Here is a 19,792-nt window from a genome sequence, read left to right on the forward strand (position 1 = left end):
GCAGGCCTGTTCATTGATGCTGCCTTTGTATCGAAGCACTCGATTCCGCTGCAGCTGCGTGACACTCCACTTGCCATTGAGGCTCTAAGTGGGAGCCCCCTACAGCCTGCTTTATTATACAGTGATTGATATTTGGTAGTTTTTTGCCTCATTATTTTTTTCTCTTGCAACTACATTACGTCACATCACAATTTTGCTTTTTAACTTTCAATTTAAAAAAAAAATGATTTTAGTGCATTTTAGCATGGTGAACCTGATGACGTGTCCATGAAAGCTCCATTTTTGTTCTTCTCAGTCCAACTCCTTTTTATTCTGTGTACACTCTTTTTTGTGGCTCTCCACCTTTTCCCTTTTATTAACTTAATTTTTTTTCTTTTCTACATTCTTATACCTTCATTTCCACTTACTTATACCTTCTTTTGTAAATACTGCTACCTTTTTTTCTACTTAATTCTGCTTTCTTTTTTACGTTCCTCTACATTCTTTTACTAATTAATTCTACCTTCTTTTTTACATACTTCTACCTTCTTTGGACCAATCTTCACCCACATTTAACATTGTCTCTTAAATATCACTTGGTACATGAACTTCTGCATAGTGAAGGTCTCCTAAGGATATTCTAGTAGTCAAATGGATTAGCAACATAGAAAGACGTGCATAAAGTGAACCAATGATGTCCTTAGCTTGTAGAATAGTCTTTAAAGTGTCCTTTTGCCAAATACAGCATGAAATTAGATGGTTGCAAGGAGTTTGTTGGACAGCTGTAGTGTTTCAATGTTCTGTGACTGCACAATGGTTTGACGACACAATGGACAGGTATTATTCTGACTTTTCATTTTCACAGTACACTGTTCACAGAAAAAACTGTGCAAGCAGGGTAACAACAAAGTGTCCGCTAGTCTGTCTTGGCAGATTATACAGAGAGAATCACCCTCATAATACGGAGGGTACATTGATACTGAGTGAAAGTCTGTTGTAGTGGATTTGTGCAGATACTGGACCACTGAATCTGAAGTGTTGTCGAAAGTTGACAGTGATTTCTTCTTTGTACATGTTTCTGTGTGCCCTGTAGAAAAAATGTAAAGTAAACAGGTTAAGTGTTAAATTATGAAATAAAAAGTAAAATCAAACAGGCTAGTGAAATGCAAATTCTAACAGTAGCATATAATTAACCTTATTTTCATAGGCGTGCGCACAGGGTGTGCCGGGTGTGCCTAGGCACACCCTAATCACCCCATGTGCATTAGCATTATCCAGGAGCAGCACCAGGTGGAAGGTTGGGGGTGCCAGTGGCCATTGTAAATGCCCCCATTATATTAAAATCTAGGTTCAACTTTAGGAACACGTTACACACATAAGGGTGTATCGTAACATGCTCCCAATCAACTGGCTCCCACCACCAGAGCCCCCTTCCTGTGACAGCAGGTGGTGGTCATGTGTGTTTGAGCTTTGGGGTGCACATCCTAATGCAATAGGCTGCGCACACCTATGCTTATTTTATAGATATTTCATGATGTCTGAGTGCCCAGGTGCTATCACAAACATGAGCTCTTGGGTACCAAGACATAAAATTGTATAAAATGCTGTATCATTCACAAATACAGGCTTGTTGTTGTTTTTATTATGTTTATATAACAGCAGCATATTCCTCAATGGCTTTATAAAATACATAGAACCATTAAAATTAGTTCTTGCTGCAAACAACCTTAAAAAGGTACTAAAGGTAAAATGAAAAATGACATATATAATGCAGTTTCTCACTAATATTAACATGACAGTTTGTGTTTGTCCCCCTTGTAGCATAGTTTTATTGTTAGTTTATCCTGCCAGTAAGTCAGTTATCTTTTAAATTCATTTTAACTTACCAAGCTGTGCATCAAAAGAGGAAGCTACAGGGTTGATACAAACCATTTAACACCGAGAGGGGGTGCCTACAATGGTGAGTTTTTGTTCATTTCCCAAAAGGAAAAAGAAAACTTTCTAGAACCACTTAAAAAGTGTTTGATGGAGTAAATTTTTAATTTTGTAGTCACTTATGTAAAAGTCCATCTATATCTAGTAGTCTATCTAACACTACCCTCTTTACACAGTACTACTGTCCAAGGGTGTTTCTGTTGCTACTCCACAAATAGAGAAGCCACTCTAATGCCCCGTACACACGATTGGACATTCCGACAACAAAATCCATGGATTTTTTCCGACAGATGTTGGCTCAAACTTGTCTTGCATACACATGGTCACACAAATCTTGTCGGAAATTCCGAACGTCAAGAAAGCGGTGATGTACAACATGAATCTTCTGCTTGATTCCGAGCATGCGTGGAACTTTGTGCGTCAGAATTGTGTACACACGATCGGAATTTACGACAACGGATTTTGTTGTCAGAAAATTTGAGATCCAGATCTTAAATTTTATGTGATGTAAAATCCGATGGAAAATGTCAGATGGAGCCTACACATGGTCGGAATTTCCGACAACAAGCTCCCATCGAACATTTCCCATCGGAAAATCCGACCGTGTGTACGGGGCATAAAATAGGAGGTGTGCTACTAACTGAATCACAGGGTAAAAATAAAGGGAAAAAAAATGCAGCCACAACATCTAAGGATTGGTAAGCAGCAATATATTACATTTTTGTTTATTTGTTTAGATACAATGTAATGTCTAGCGTTCTATATAAATTTAGTTATTCTATCTGTAGGTTTTCAGCTTATCATAGGAAACTTGGTGTAGATCCACCCAAATGTCTACAATCCCTGTACAGATAGTGTTTCAAGGGAGAATAGAATTTGGGGCCCTTAGGAGATACCGATTCATTAAGAATATACAGGAAAATTCTCAGTTTGATCATGTTTACAGGTTTTCATGCCATATGTATTTTATATAAATACGTTCAGTATTAGTAATTTAATGCAGTGGACAAGAGATTAGCAGGAGAAGGGTGCTAGTAAGCACTTAGATACTGTGCTGCCCTGAATGTATATAATTGCAATACACATGGCATAAGTAAATGTAAATTTAGGGCAAATTGACTCAAATGTGGATTTTTTTGTCCATTCCACTTACCTAATTCTCTTAATAATTTGTTTCCCCAATTTTCAATGACTTGTTTATGTTCTATTTGTAATCTAGTCTCTCTCAATGTATACATTGTTTTAATTATCTTGTTCAATATGTTTATTGGATTTTGCAAAATAATATGTTTAAGGCCTCTTTCACACGAGGGATCCGTATGTCCGTTTTTCATCCTTCCGTTTTCGGATGAAAAACGGACATACATTCATCCCTATGGAGCGTCGGATGTCAGCGGTGACATGTCCGCTGACATCCAACCCCGCTCTGATCCGAAAAGTGTAACGGAGGAAAAACCTACTTTTCCATCCGTTTTCGGATCAGATCGGGTGACGACGGACACTACGGTCCGTCATCATCCGATCCCCCCATAGGGGAGAGCGGCGCTCTGACAGGTCTGTAGCTGCGATGGACCTGTCATCTTCCTGCTCAACGGGGATCGGCGGAGCGATCCCCGCTGAGCAAGCGGGTGTTCACGGGGCGGATCATCACTGATCCGCCCCGTGAGAAAGAGCCCTAAGAGTAACATGCATATTTTGAGAATAAATAGAAAAGAAACAAAGAAAAAAAAAGTATCACTTAAAGGGTAAGTTCACCTTTACAGAAAAATCTGTAAGGTATACTTACACAGGACGCCCTCCTCACCCCCTCAACCCCTTACCCGCTGACCTGGAGAGCGGCAATCACATGCACTGACACATCAACTCGCTGCCTCACTGTCTGAGCATCTCCAAAACTTACCTCGTCAGGAGGTACGTTTAGGAGTATTCTAATTGGCCTGTGCCGTCACATTGGCATCGCCAACCAACCAGAACCTTCATAGCTCATCCTGTCACTGCAAGCAAAGAGGAAAGAAAGCCTCAGGGATTAAAATCCCCGGACCGGTACTGCTGTGATACGAGCTGTCAGTGCGGCGGATTGCTGGACTCCAGGTTAGGGGGACCGGGGGGGGGGGGGGGATGGGGAGGGGGTCCAGTTCACCTTATAGATTTTCTGTAAAGGTGAACACACACTTTAAGCCGTCCAAAGATGGATTAAATCTCGAGCAGTTCAGCAGGTACCGGCCGAGATTCAATCAATCTATGGGCATACTGGTTGTACTGAAGTTGATCCAACAATCGACTTTAGTACAACCAGCCTGTCAATTTTTTTTGCATGTGATTACTGCCTGCAGCTAAAGTGATCATTGTGTTCTGTCGACAACTATAGCCGCTAGCAGTAATTATTGTGTTCTGATGACAACCGTAGCTGCTAGCAGGGATCATTGTGTTCCGCTGACAACTATAGCCGCTAACAGTAATTATTGTGTTCTGCTGACAACTATAGCTGCTAGCAGTGATCATTGTGTTCTGCTGGCAACTATAGCCACAAGCAGTGATCACTGTGTTCTTCCAGCAGGGAAGGCTTCTTGCCGTCAGAACACAATAGTACTGCGGGAGGGATTAACCCTACAAGTTTTTTTGGGTTGAATGAAAAAAAAACTGACAGTTTCGGTCGGAGCCTCTGTACTAACAATATGAAGTTAGTACAGCGATCTCCCCCCACTGAGCAGTTGTGTTCTGACAAGGGGACGTCACCCCCGCCAGAACACTCTGATCAGCGCTCTCTGCTATTGGCTGAGAGCGCTGATTGGGAGTCATTCAGCTGCTGGTTTTCCAGCATGCTCGTCTGACAGAAGCCGGCTAACCAGTTTTTATTGAGCCGGCCGATGTCTCCTGACATTCAACCAATGCATACAGTGCTTTAATGTACGGCTTGCTTTATAGTAGCAAATTAACAGGAATGGTAAAAAAAATCTGTACAAAAACAAATAATGAATAGAAACAAAAAAGTAGGAAGAGAATAATGAGCATCGATCAGAATGTTGTATGAGTGGGTAAGTGTAACTATTTCTGCTGAAAATGTATAGGTGAGATCACATAGATACAACATGAAGTGACAGGGACAAAGGAATGATTTGCTTTAAATACATGGGGGGGATTGGGAAAAAGAGCAGGGGACAAAAAAGAAACAAAACACTGTAAACACTGTTTTAATTTTTTTTTTTGTAGTTTTGGGTAGCGTAAGGAATGATTTATACCCCTTTTCAGGTTTTTCCTGCTATCAGTGGCTCCAGTAGAGAGATTTGTCCTCACTGATTGTATTGGTGACAACAGTTTCATCAGACAGGAAGTCAAAGTAATCTCCAACAGCAACACAAGCAGAAATAAAAATGCTTTTTTTTTCTTCATAGCAAAGGGGAAAGGTAACATTTCCATCATATTTTTATTGCTGTCTGTGTGATTGCTGCAGATATTCCCATTGTCAACATGGGAAGATTGGAGTGGAAATCTCTGATGTAGCCCGGGTAGCAGTAAAACCCTGACAGCGGTTCTAATGTTTTCCGACTCCGTCCAAAGTAAAATAAAAAAAAGTTTGGGCTGGACTTTTAAGTTAATGGTTGGAATTGAATTCCTTCATGTAAATTTCTATTTGGAGACAGTACATGTAGTTAATAATTAAAACAGTAACAGGAGCATGAAATGTACTAGGCCCAAATCCCAGGGGCCAGCCTCCCACTGGCACTGCATAATTTATGTTAGTTTAATCTCATATGATTTGACAAATCTTTGGCTGCAGGAGCTTTACAATGGCCTATTTATTAGTTACAGATAACAAATGCACCTAAAAAAAGTGTAATCTAGAGTGAGGTTAATCAAATGTTTGACAATGCACAATGAGAACCAGTCAGTGCTGTGCAAGAACAGTTTTCTGTTGGCCACTGCTCATTGCAAGGAGCTATCAGATGTCCCCCCCCCCCCCCAAAGTCAACTGAGAAAAGACATTTATCACCTCATCATTTTATAACTGTATGCATTTGTATTATACTGTATATATGTGTTTGATTTTAAAGGGCTGGAGAAGAAAGCCTTATCACCATGAACCACATGAGAGAGATTGGGCCCTATTATGTTTTGGAGTTCAGTTTCGTCCCATATGATGCCCCCACTGATTATAGGTTTATGCAAATAATTTTTCATGATTATAAAAATCATCCCAGGCTATAATGATGCCAAATGTCCTGGAGCCCAGAATTATATTTATGAATAGGTTTTATTCATTAACTCACTCTCTATAGATTGGGTGGAGAGGCGTGATCAGGCGTGATCAGGCATGATCAGATACTATAAATACTTCAGAGAAGAAGTCAAATTATGTATTTGAGGAAGTAATTATACAAGTCATTGCTTATGAGAGAAAACAGAAACTAGTCCGACCTACTAAACTATTGTTATAAATTATTTATATGCTACAGATTTCCAATGATAGGGGAGGAATAGGGGAAACCAGATTAGCAGGTGTATTCTAGAAGGTATATTAGCAGGTGTATTCTAGAAGGTATAGAGCAGGAAGAGCGTGTGATTCAGGAAGAACACAGGCCATACAGTGGGGATGGAAAGTATTCAGACCCCCTTAAATTTTTCACTCTTTGTTATATTGCAGCAATTTGCTAAATTCATTTACGTTTATGTTTTTTCCTCATTAATGTACACACAGCACCCCATATTGACAGAAAAACACAGTTGACATTGTTGACATTTTTGCTGATTTATTAAAAAGAAAAACTGAAATATCACATGGTCCTAAGTATTCAGACCCTTTGCTCAGTATTTAGTAGAAGCACCCTTTTGATCTAATACAGCCATGAGTATTTTTGGGAAAGATGCAACAAGTTTTTCACACCTGGATTTGGGGATCCTCTGCCATTCTTCCTTGTAGATCCTCTCCAGTCCTGTCAGGTTGGATGGTAAAAGTTGGTGGACAGCCATTTTTAGGTCTCTCCAGAGATGCTCAATTGGGTTTAAGTCAGGGCTTTGGCTGGGCCATTCAAGAACAGTCATGGAGTTGTTGTGAAGCCACTCCTTCGTTATTTTAGCTGTGTGCTTAGGGTCATTGTCTTGTTGGAAGGTAAACCTTTGGCCCAGTCTGAGGTCCTGAGCACTCTGGAGAAGGTTTTCGTCCAGGATATCCCTGTACTTAGCCGCATTCATCTTTCCCTCGATTGCAACCAGTCGTCCTGTCCCTGCAGCTGAAATACACCCCCCACAGCATGATGCTGCCACCACCATGCTTCACTGTTGTGACTGTATTGCACAGGTGATGAGCAGTGCCTGGTTTTCTCCACACATACCGCTTAGAATTAAGGCCAAAAAGTTCTATCTTGGTCTCATCAGACCAAAGAATCTTATTTCTCACCATCTTGGAGTCCTTCAGGTGTTTTTTAGCAAACTCCATGTGGGCTTTCATGTGTCTTGCACAGAGGAGAGGCTTCCGTCGGGCCACTCTGCCATAAAGCCCCGACTGGTGGAGGGCTGCAGTTATGGTTGACTTTCTACAACTTTCTCCCATCTCCCGACTGCATCTCTGGAGTTCAGCCACAGTGATCTTTGGGTTTTCTTTACCTCTCTCACCAAGGCTCTTCTCCCCCGATAGCTCAGTTTGTTCGGACGGCCAGCTCTAGGAAGGGTTCTGGGCGTCCCAAACGTCTTCCATTTAAGGATTATGGAGGCCACTGTGCTCTTAGGAACCTTAAGTGCAGCAGAAATTTTTTTGTAACCTTGGCCAGATCTGTGCCTTGCCACAATTCTGTCTCTGAGCTCTTCAGGCAGTTCCTTTGACCTCATGATTCTCATTTGCTCTGACATGCACTGTGAGCTGTAAGGTCTTATATAGACAGGTGTGTGGCTTTCCTAATCAACTCCAATCAGTATAATCAAACACTGCTGGACTCAAATGAAGGTGTAGAACCATCTCAAGGATGATCAGAAGAAATGGACAGCACCTGAGTTAAATATATGAGTGTCACAGTAAAGGGTCTGAATACTTGGGACCATGTGATATTTCAGTTTTTCTTTTTTAATAAATCTGCAAAAATGTCAACAATTCTGTGTTTTTCTGTCAATATGGGGTGCTGTGTGTACATTAATGAGGAAAAAAATTAACTCAAATGATTTTAGCAAATGGCTGCAATATAACAAAGCGTGAAAAATTTAAGGCGGTCTGAATACCTTCCGTCCCCACTGTATGTGGTGAACAGAAGAATTCCAGGTCAACAACTTTCTTCACTAGAAAAAAAATGTTTACTGAATCAACACTATAAAGTACTCAAACTTATCAAGGCAGACTGACAAACCATCTGTATTAAACACAAAAAATAAAAAACATAGATATCCTTTTTCCTGATCTTGGAGCATGATGTCATAATAAGAGCTTTTTTAACATATACCAAATCAGAGGTTTTACAAAGAAGTCAGCTCACCATTTTGGGGGTGCGGGTGGCAGCAACAATGAGATTCTGTCTGCTTTGATTGGCCATCTGTAAATAAAGATCATCAACATTAGCTTTACGATAATAAAAAAATAAACACCACTGTTAAAAGCTAAGTCAACCAAAAACCTGTTCATTTTTTTCATGTGCATACTCTAACTTTAAGAGGACTATTCATAAAAAATGTGCTATGCGATTGTCACAGCATTCGCGCAACCGTTGCAAATAATTCCCATTATGTGCCTAATGTCTTTATTTCCTATGAATTTCAGCTCTATGCAGAATACCACAGTATAGCCAATGGAAATAAACATATTAGACACAGTATGGGGCCTACGGTTTTGCAAATGCTGTGATATTTCTATGCATTAAGATAAAAAGCCTTCTGTGTGCAGCAGCCCCCCTCAGTCCCCCAAATAACTACCTGTGCCCCATGTCTGTCCATCAATGTCAACCAGTGTATTGGCCGTCCAGGACTCTCCCTCCTGATTGGCTGAGATAGAGCAGCACAGCGCCATTGGCTCCCGCTGCTGTCAATCAAAGTCAGTTAGCCAATCAGGAGAGAGAGGTGGCAGGGCTGAACCGCAGGTCCGTGTCTGAATGGACACTTGGGGCTGCAGCTGGGTTTGGGTGCCCCCATAGCAATCTGCTTGCTGTGGGGGCACTCAACAGGAGGGAGGGGCCAGGAGCACAGAAGAGGCACCTGAGAAGAGGAGGATCCAGGCTGCTCTGTGCAAATCCACTGCACAGAGAAGGTAAGTATGACATGTTTGTTATTTTTAAAGAAAAAAAAAATTTAGACTTTACAATCACTTTAAGTTGTTACAGCTTTGGGAAAAAAGTTTAGGCCATTTGAACAAAAGCTGACCTTTGTAAGCACCTGCTGGCAGTGGTATATGGTTTGTTCCAACATTATTAAATTGTATCACTATATAGATTTAATGTATAACCATAATCCTATAACTGACACATTTCCTGGATAGCTTGGCCTGCTACATAAAGTGAAGCTATAATGGTTTTACTGGCAGAATCTGCAGGTAATAAAAAATTTTTGTGAGGGTGAAGTTGCTGCTGCATCAATGCTACTGACAGACTGCATTATGTTTTATACTCCAGTTTTCACAAATATACGTTAATCATATTTGGTATGCTAAAAGCAGAATCTCTGTGTAGAAACCTATTTCTATCTCTACCAAAAGTTGCAGTCATTGCAAAAGGTTTCTATTCTTGCTTCTTCATCTCTATTTGTTTTACAAAATATAGAAAGTAGTAGATAAATACTTCATTGGTACAGTAAGTCCCCTACATATGAACCTTTGAGTTGCAAACTTTCAAAGATGCGAACTTGTGTTTGCACAGTTTTTTTTCCTTCAACCCAGTGGGCTGAAATAAAAAAAAACTAACAAATCGCCGTACCAACACAAGCAATGTTGGTGCAGTGATCTCCCCAGCTGTGCCCCCCACCAGAAAACACTAATCAGTGCTCGCAGCCTTTGTCTGCAAGCACTAATCTTTGTTGGACTTACGAACAAGTGGACATACGAATGAGCTCCCGGAACGGAACTAGTAGGGGACTTACTGTACTGCATTTGCTGTATAGCAGCATGGCCAGTCAGTGAGGGAAATACCAATGTGTCTCTCAAAGATACAAATAAAAAGATGATTGGGGATTCAGTATCAGTTTTGGCTGGACTTCAGAGTTTTCATACTGGCTGGATTGCTAATAAAACGTAAAGATCAAGTTAGACCACTCACTAATTAGTTGGATGGTCTTTGTCTTGCCATATACATCCAGCATGACCCAGACAGGAGTTTTTTTGGGAATTCCTGAGAAGAGCACTCTGGGTCGAGAATTCTGCCGTCCTTGACAGAGTGCCTGTCCCTTTTGGTTGATCCAGAAGTTCAGTTCAGCTCCTTTTTTACAAAGTGCCTCTGGTATACCTATGGCCCAGAATCCAGGATGCACAATAATATCTGGGCAAGCGAATGGTGGCAAGGAATTAGCATTGATCGTGTTGGGATTCACAGTGGTAAAGCCCACTCTAAGAGCACCGTGCCAGCTTGACTCTTCTTCTAGAACTTTAATGCAGACTTTTTCTCTGGGTTGCAGTGGGCGATTGGAGAAGACCAGTCCATCATGGAAGCTGTAGGATCGACTTGCCTGGTGGAGACAGCAGTTCAGGGAGATATGAGACCCTTTGCAGTGCGGGTGAAAAGAGATCTCTGAAAGTAAAAACAAAATGATGAGTCAAAAAACTGTAGGTTATATAGCTCAGGGGTAGGCAACCTGGGGCCCTCCAGCTGTTGTGGAACTACATTTCCCATGAGGCATTGCAAGGCTGGCAGTTACAATTACTCCCAGAGGCATGATGGGACTTGTAGTTCTGCAACAGCTGGAGGGCCCCAGGTTGCCTACCACTGATAGCTAACATGCTCTAAATGTAAGGAGAGCTAAGGGTTATTGCCCAAAGCAAAAGGGAGCAGGGAGAATAGAGTTCTTCAAGCTGTAGGCACCCTTCGCCTATAGACCACCATAACAAAATACAACAGGTTGTATTTCATTAGTAGTTCTAGGTTCTGACATTTTCTATAGCTTTTTAATCTGATTAGTTACATCATAAAACAGATAAACTCCCACGTTTATTAGGGTATCACTAAAATATAAAGTACAGAGGAATCAATGTAATCAGCAGATCAGGTGTCTTTGTAAGTTTTATTATTTGTAGGTCTAGTCTATGGGATTCAGTTAACAGTTTTTTCTTTGGGTGTAGTTATATGGCAGGAAGAGATAAGTTGCAGTAAACCTATGATAAAAATGTCACTCTAATAACTTTATACGAATAGAAGTAAGTTTCAAAGTTTGTTTCCTCCTAGTTCTAAATCGTATCTGGTTACATTAGGCAGGTGTTCTTAATATGAGTAATTCTGTTACATATTAACTAAATCTGTCCAGCTGCCAGATTCTTGGCTATAGGAAGCTATTGTGCATTATATGGTTAACCCTATTTATTGTACATTGCAAAATACATCCTCACATGGTTTATAACCATATAATGTACCTTTGGTCATATAGCACCAGACTAAAAGCGCCAATATTCTCTGTCAAAAGGTGGAATCAGGTTCTAATGCATTGGAGCTAATTCTTTTTTTTTCATCTGTTACGATTCTGTATAATGACCAATTCCTTTAAGCTGCTCTGAAATAGCAGTTATAACCTGTCATAGGCTACTTTGTGTACATTATAGCTTTATAAATAAGCCCTGGTGTTCACTCATGAAACTCTTGCCATTAAATATATTCCAGAGCCTCATATATCTTGCAACCCTGGTCTGGAGAAGGTATAAAATACAGAAATGTTGTGCAAGTTTCACTTCAAAAAATGACTGGATGAAGGGGACATTTAAAAAGAAAAAGTAACCTCATGGTCTCTCCATTAGTGAAACTTTACTAACCTCCCTTGGACCTCATTCACACAGGACGTACTATACTGTACACCCATGCAGGACTGTGTTTGCCCACACAGGTATGTACAGGTGTTCTGTTCATCCCCATGCAGACAGTCCCATTGACGTGAGTTTGGGAACAGCACCCACTTGCACACAGATGTCATATTGGGGCACAGTGGTTGTCTCTGTGCACCTGCTCTGTCCCAACTGACATCAATGGGACTGCCTGAATGGGGATAAAAGGAACACCTGTGCATCCTGGTCCGGGCAAATACGGCCCTGCACAAGCGTACGGTATAGTACAGCCTGTGTGAATGAGGCCTAGCCAGCCATACATGTTTCCTTTTCTCTCAGCCCTTCTCTCTCCACACAAGGCTATGGCAACACAAAAGATGCTGAAGCAAGTCAATTGCATCTGCAGTAAATTCTGAATAATCTCAAAAGTGTCTCAAACTTCTATTAAAAACATGCTGCTTGAAGTTCCTTAAAAACTCAACTGAATTTATAGTTTGTTTCCTTTAGAACGTTACCACAGCCTTCTACAGAGAAGAAAAGCCTGCCCCCTGCCAGTTTGTTGTACTTAAGGACCCTTGCTCTCTCTGAGGAAGCAGTGGACTCTCTGCAGAGGTTTGACACACCCTCTGCTGAATCAGACCTACAATTTGCAAGCAGCTGATTAGAAATCTTTAGCTCTGACTCAGTAAAGGTTGTGTCCAACCTCCTCAGAGAGACCACTGCTTCCACACAGAGGGCAATTGTCTTTCTCTGAATCATGGTGGCAGGGGACAGGTTTTTCCACTCTGTAGAAATGTGGTAATGAAAACAAGCTGTCAGTTCAGTTGGGTTTCGAGAAAATGCAGCATGTTTTGCACCAATTTAGCAGGCTTTTAGGAGTATTCAGAATTAAATTCTTCATTTATTCATTTCAAGTGGAATGGGTAGCGAGGGAGGGGATGTGATGTCATTTGAACACTTGAAGCTGCCCTAAGAGCTGACGAAAATAAAGTCACATGGGGTGGCTTGAAAAAACTAGGAAGTGAACAGCTTCCCAATAGGTAACTGGTAGAGTATGTGCAGTGTGGGTGACAAGGCAGCAGCCAGAGGATTGGTTGCTATTGCGTTGCTACTGACAATAGGCAGGTTCATGGAAATGACAGGCTTAGCCAAGTTTTTGAAAAGATGGAAAGCTTTAGCACACAGGTGAAGGAAATCATTTTAAAGAAATCATCACAAATAAATAATGGGGTTTATTGACAGTTTAAAGCTGGTTATACATGTTATGCCCTGTACACACGGTCGGACTTTCCGACGGAATATGTGCGATCGGAGCTTGTTGTAGGAAATTCCGACCGTGTGTGGGCTCCATCGGACTTTTTCCATCGGAATTTCCGACACACAAAGTTTGAGAGCAGGCTAAATTTTCCAACAACAAAATCCGTTCGCGTAAATTCCGACCGTGTGTGGACAATTCCGACGCACAAAGTGCCACGCATGCTCAGAATAAATTAAGAGACGAAAGCTGTTGGCTACTGCCCCGTTTATAGTCCAGACGTACGTGTTTTACGTCACCGCGTTCAGAACGATCGGATTTTCCGACAACTTTGTGCGATCGTGTTTATGCAGAACAAGTTTGAGCCAACATCCGTCAGAAAAAATCCATGGATTTTGTTGTCGGAATGTCCGATCAATGTCCGATCGTGTGTACAGGGCATTACAATTTGATTGTACAATCTCACCTGTTTAGATACAGATATATTTAAAGAAAAATGTTTACAGAGCTTGCACAGCCAGACGGTTACAGATTATGGTGTACATCAACAGAAATCTGAAAAAAATCATTGCATATCATCTTCTAATTTTTTTTTTTTTGGGGAACTCCCCTTTGTATGAGCAATAGCATTGTCTCTAATAATTATGAGGCTGTTGTAGCAATTGCAATCTGTTTCTCAGTAGATGACAAGTAGCTTGAAAATGTCTGTCACGGGGTTAGGGCAGTGCAAGTAACCATGATGAGAGATAGCCCATAGGAACTAGTTACATTGTTTCTGGCATTAAAGAAAGCCTGTCATGAGGGAAACATAGAGGCTGCTATTGCCAAGCTCTCCTTCTGAAAATGCTATTTGATTGGCTGCTGTACTGGCAGAGGGCTTCCATACTCCAGATAAGGACTTTTTTGTCTTTTTGAAAAAAGGCAGAAATTGTTCAGAGGAACAACAATGGTTTAAAGCAATTAAAGATACTCTCTGAATAAGTGTTATCGTTTGTTGTACTTTGCACTTTGTTTTAATAAATAAGCCTATACATATTATGTCATACTTACCTTTCTCACAGTAGGTTTACAATTCTGCCTGTCAGCAAACAATCTGGGGTTGGTTTACAAAAGGTGTACACATTGTTCACTTATGAAAGTATATGTTCCCTTTCTAAAGTGAATTCTGACTATATCTGGTCTCCTACAGTACACAGAACATGGAAATGCAATTATTTTTGTAAATATAAACTGCTAAATACCTTTTCTCATCAGCAGTATACAGTGGAATCTTGGATTACGAGCATAATCCGTTCCAGGAGAATGCTTGTAATCCAAAGCACTCGCATATCAAAGCGAGCTTCCCCATAGAAGACAATGGAAACAAAGATAATTTGTTCCTCATTGACTTCTATTGCATGGAATATAACATGTGGCCAGAGGTGGGGGGGCGCCGGAGAGCCTCAGAAATACTCGGGGACAGCTCGGCTGAAATCGCAAACCCTCGGAAAGGCTTGGAAACACTCGGGAACAGAGTATTTCCGAGTGATTCCGAGTATTTCCAAACCGTTCCTAGTGTCACCGGCACCCCCGCACCTCTGGCCAAATGCGGTACTGCACACCACATTAGCTTGAATTCTGCTCGTTTTGCGAGACAACACTCGCAAACCGAGTCAGGATTCTTTAAAAAAAAGTTGGTCTTCTTTCAAAACGCTCGTTAACCGCGTTACTCGTTAAGCAAGGTTCCACTGTAATAGCAGTCATGCATCCACCCAAGGAAAAAAAACCTCTCTAGCAATACACACCAAAGTGAGCATATGCAGCCTGACTCCATAGACTCTGTGTTAATTAGGAAATTATTAAGGGACAGTGGAAAGAGGGGAGGATCAGAGAAGACAGGATCAAACAGCCTTTTTTTTACCCAATGCAGAGGATTAACCCCTTAGGTTCCACAGTGAGTATAACAAGCATGCTTTACTACATATACAGACTGATTTTACTGTTGTGAGTTTAGTAACACTTTCAGTAAACTCCAATGCACCAAATGAAATATATTACTTCTTTGACATCAGACCGACTCCTATGATGATTATATTGATGTCCTGCTGGAATGGTGCAAAGTTTCATTTAACTTTGTTAAATGTATGTATTATTTTTTTTAAAAATGCTTTGCTTTTAGCAAAATAGGACTAATTCCTAGTGTTAAGTAGTTTGTTGTATGCAGCTTTCCATTAAATACTGTGGAGAAATGCGTTATATGATGAACACATACATAATTGAAAAAAAAAATCTAACAATAGAAAGAAGCTTAGCAGATTGCAGCGCTTGTTTCCTGTTTTGCGCAAAGAGTGTAATAGCAGCCTTAACCAATTTATGTTATAAATGAATGTCATATTCCTGTCTTTGTCTCTCTCACATGCTCTCTCCTGTCTCCTCTTTTTTTATTTCTCTCCCTATATTTAGGTGTACATTTACACACTGACAAACACATAAACATATATTTCATATTGTCACAACTCACCCTTTTTCGCTGAGCTGCCGGTTAGCCCCATGGTGTGTGTTGTTGGAATGTGTACACATACCCATGTGCATAAGTTTATATTCAGCAGAGGGCTGGCCCACAATGGGGCTTTCCCCTTAAATACTACACCTACTTTTTTTTCCTTTCTCTTCTGCATACTGGAATTTCCGTAACAAGGAAATAAAGGCAAACAAAAAGATTTCAAAAGCATGACTGAATAGCACAATAAAAAAAGAGAGTGTATTAAGGAAAGGTGGCTAAACAGTGCACAAATCAATAAGCAGACAACTGAACAGAACACCTACATGTATTCCTGTTCTGCTGTATCCAAGCTAAATTGTGTAATTAATAGCTATTAACTGCTATCACCAAAATTGTGCTTCACACAAACAAACAAAACTAATAAATAGGCACAGAGTTCCCTCTACCCATACTGAAACGATAATCATATATCAATATGTGCCACAAAGCAAAATAAACCAATATAAATATGCACACATATATAAATTCCTAACAAACTTCCAGTGAGTAATATATTAATACAAATTATACGACGCAAATATTCTCTATTACATTGTGCACAAAAATATCACAAAATGCTCTGAGATAAAATAAAGTCAAAATAGTCCAACAAGTGCAAATAGGCAGAGTTGGGGGGATAACCAAAGCAGACTGTTCAGCCTGTATTGAAGGAGCTGTCAGACCAGGACGCAGTCAATACTGAAAGCTGTGATTTTTTTTTGCCTGGTATACATGTGAGTGTATACCAGGCAATTTATCTATATTGAGTGAATAAACAGATAAATTGAGAGCACTGTGGTCTACTCTATTCTCTTCGCATAAGTGGCACTATGGCAATACTTTCAGCTAATAAAGCTGTTCGAGAAAGAGGGAAGCAAAGTGACTGTTAAAGGCTATTTATACTCGATTGACCTCCTACGATGTAGAGGTCCATCCTACCAGGTGAGAGCATTAGTAAGAGCAAGTGGCGTAGATTTGGAGAGGACAATAGGAAGAGAGTGGTTTGCATGCACACTGAAAGATTGGATTTTTTTCACTGTTGGCACTTGTTGGACTATATTTATATTGATTTCTTTTCTTTTGTAGCACATATTGATATATGATCACTGTTTGACGGTTACAGTATAGGATTATTTATTAGACAACTGAACAGGTTTAGAGATGCAGCACTAAATATTGTGAACACTGACCCAATCAACTGAACTGTGGTAATGCTGATCCCAATTATAACTAGTGCAAAGAGGTTTAATAATAATGGCGTACACTAACCCCCCCAAAAAAGGTCCTTGTGTGCACACTATGCATGTAACCCCAATAGTGGGTAAGGCATATCCATTCCTGACAAAGGAGTACCCCTGAAGGTGGCTATAAAGTACTGTCACCTAATTGTCAGTGTTAGCTGGCTTTTGTTGGGGCCCTTCTGTAAGGTGGGGCACGTAAAGCTGTCCCCTTCAAGACTGAGTAATGAATGGCCGATAGGCTGCTAAGTAAAGAGCAGTCTCTGTTGCGTTAACTGTGTGTAGCAAGGAATTAGGTTTTGAATTTCCACTCACAATTCCTGGCAGGCGACAGGTCCGGTCTCATATGCTGTCAGCTGAAGTACTACAGGAGAACTCTTAGTGTCTTAGTCCTATAGTCCCCGGTAGGCACAGACACTCCAGCAATGGGTCTCTGGTGTGTGTGGATGCAGACACTCCAAGTCGCAGGTCCTCAGTCTCTTGCTCCCAACACTAGACTGCCACGAGTTCTGGTGGATTGCCTGTGAAAAGACCTGTACGTCCTCCTCTGCCAGGGAGTTGTGGACATCATAGTTCCACAGTCATTCACTTGTGTTGTGCAGCACTCCATGTGGACCACAATTCCCAGTGTCCTCAGCGGCTGTTAACTCCTCTCCCTGTCACTAATTGGCTCAAGTCTATGAGTGCCAGGAGGAAGGGGGAAGGAGTGAGCAAGGGAGTTGGGGAGCAGCCCACAGCCAGCAATGGTAAAAAAAAAGGACAGCGGGCACAGACACCTACAACACAATCTGTCCCACGTGGCTGGCAGAACACTAGTTACCAACCTGCACCGTTTATACTGCATGGTGCAGGTTGGTAACTATAAAAGGCAGAGATGCTTGAAGTTGATATATTATTGGCTATGAGTTTATGCTTACTGTGCTGTAGCCCCTTTATATTACATATTGATTTGTTTCATGTTTTTGGGTGATCCACCTGGTAACTTGCATAAATAATTATTTTTACATGCTGGTGCTGTCCACCTTTTTAAACGTTGTACTTTTCCCATTGTGGATGTGCATGACTAGATTTTGATCTCCAGCTGTGTCTGCCTCATATTGGCACTATATGTCCATACTCTCAATAGTAGCTATTTTAGCAAATACGATTTGGCAAATCTGCGAGATAGAGTAGGGACTGGCCAGAGAGGGATCACTTTGAAGGTGGGCAGCTTAAACATGTATTGCAATATATGCTAAGAATCCCTATTTTATAAGTAAGACTTTGCTATAGATAAGGGTTAATAAGTATCAACATTTCCTTATCTCATGTGTTGTAAATTAACCACTTAAGCCCAGGACCATTTGGCTGGCCAAAGACCAGAGCGCTTTTTGCGATTCGGCACTGCGTCGCTTTAACTGACAATTGCGCGGTCATGTGACGTTGCACCCAAACAAAATTGACATCCTTTTTTTCCCAAAAATAGAGCTTTCTTTTGGTGGTATTTGATCGCCTCTTTGGTTTTATTTTTTGCGCTATAAACAAAAAAAAGAGTGAAAATTTTGAAAAAAAACACAATATTTTTAACTTTTTGCTATAATAAATATCCCCCCAAAATATATAAAAAAACATTTTTTTTTCCTCAGCTTAGGCCGATACATATTCTTCTACATATTTTTATTTTAAAAAATCGCAATAAGCGTATATTGATTGATTGATTGATATTGGTTTATTGATATATTGAAGTTATAGCGTCTACAAAATGGTGGCGATCTGCGATTTTTATCGGAACTGCGACATTATGGTGGACACGTCGGACAACTTTGACACATTTTTGGGACCATTGGCATTTTTACAGCGATCAATGCTATCAAATTGCATTGATTACTGTAAAAAATGTCACTGGCAGTGAAGGGGTTAACCACTAGTGGGCAGTGAGGGGGTTAAGTGTATCCTAGTATGTGTTCTAACTGAAGGGGGGGGGGACTGTGCAGGGGAGATGACAGATGGTCTGTTCTCCCCTCAGAGAATCAGAAACTGTGTGTTTACACACACAGATCCCGGTTCTCGGTGTGCTCCGAGCGATCGTGGGAGCCCTGCAGTGATCGCGACCGCCGGGCACTCGCATCGGTTTCGTGGGCGAGCAGGGGGCCGTCTATGGTACCAACATACCATGACGGCGATTCGCACAGCCGCGCCATATTGCCGCAGTATAACTGCAGCGGCTGGTCAGCATGCGGTTAAGCTATTTCGGACCTGAACACTCATATCCCCATTTCTACTAGACATGTGTGGTTCGTTTCATTCCGAATTAATATTCCGACAAATTTTTCATTATTCGGAGATTCGGATACTGTATATCCGAATGGCCAAATTGCAATATAAACAAATTTTACTGAATGCTCCGTATAACGAAATGAAATTCGTCCGAATTTCGGTAAAGCGGACTGAAATTCGAATCAAATTTTACATTGAACTCCAGTCAATTTCTTACGACACATATTGCTGAAATCAAAGACTGTGTGTGTTATTAGAGTATCATTTCGAAATAATGCTGTTTTTGTTACGCCAAAGGTGATTTAAAAAGTCATTGTAATCATTTGATGAAGATTTTTCTTTGATTTGTTCACTTTGCTGCATTCCAAAACAATATAACATTTTCGTTTCGACCGATTTGAAAAATTTAAGGATTTGATCGTTTCGGTTTGAAAAAATCGGTAAATTTGAAGAAAATTCAAAAATTCTGAAAACGAATTGAATGATTCAACCGAATTTAACTAAACTAAATAACTAGATTAACGAATCAAAACGAAATGGAACTGCATGGTGTAGGTTGGTAACTATAAAGGGTGGGGATGTCTGAAGTTGCTATATTACTGGCTACAGGGTTGCTTCCTGTGCTGTAACCCCTTCATTTTACAATACAGCATTATTTTTCATTGCTGCCTATGCTTTTC

The 19,792-nt window shown here is 40.7% G+C and overlaps 1 protein-coding gene across 1 annotated transcript; it reads right to left on the reverse strand.

Annotated features, from left to right (window-relative positions):
- Positions 1–350: 350 nt before the first annotated feature.
- NEURL3 (neuralized E3 ubiquitin protein ligase 3) lies at positions 351–15,715 on the reverse strand. The gene is made up of 4 exons (XM_073622065.1): positions 15,598–15,715; positions 10,137–10,604; positions 8,373–8,429; positions 351–1,066 (listed from the first exon to the last, which is right to left on the reverse strand). Exons 1-4 carry the CDS (start codon positions 15,626–15,628, stop codon positions 732–734), a joined length of 891 nt encoding a protein of 296 aa, XP_073478166.1. The 5' UTR covers positions 15,629–15,715; the 3' UTR covers positions 351–731.
- Between the last annotated feature and the right edge of the window lie 4,077 nt (positions 15,716–19,792).

Source organism: Aquarana catesbeiana, linkage group LG03 (genome assembly GCF_042186555.1).
Source record: "Aquarana catesbeiana isolate 2022-GZ linkage group LG03, ASM4218655v1, whole genome shotgun sequence".
In the NCBI taxonomy this organism is placed as follows: Eukaryota; Metazoa; Chordata; class Amphibia; order Anura; family Ranidae; genus Aquarana; species Aquarana catesbeiana.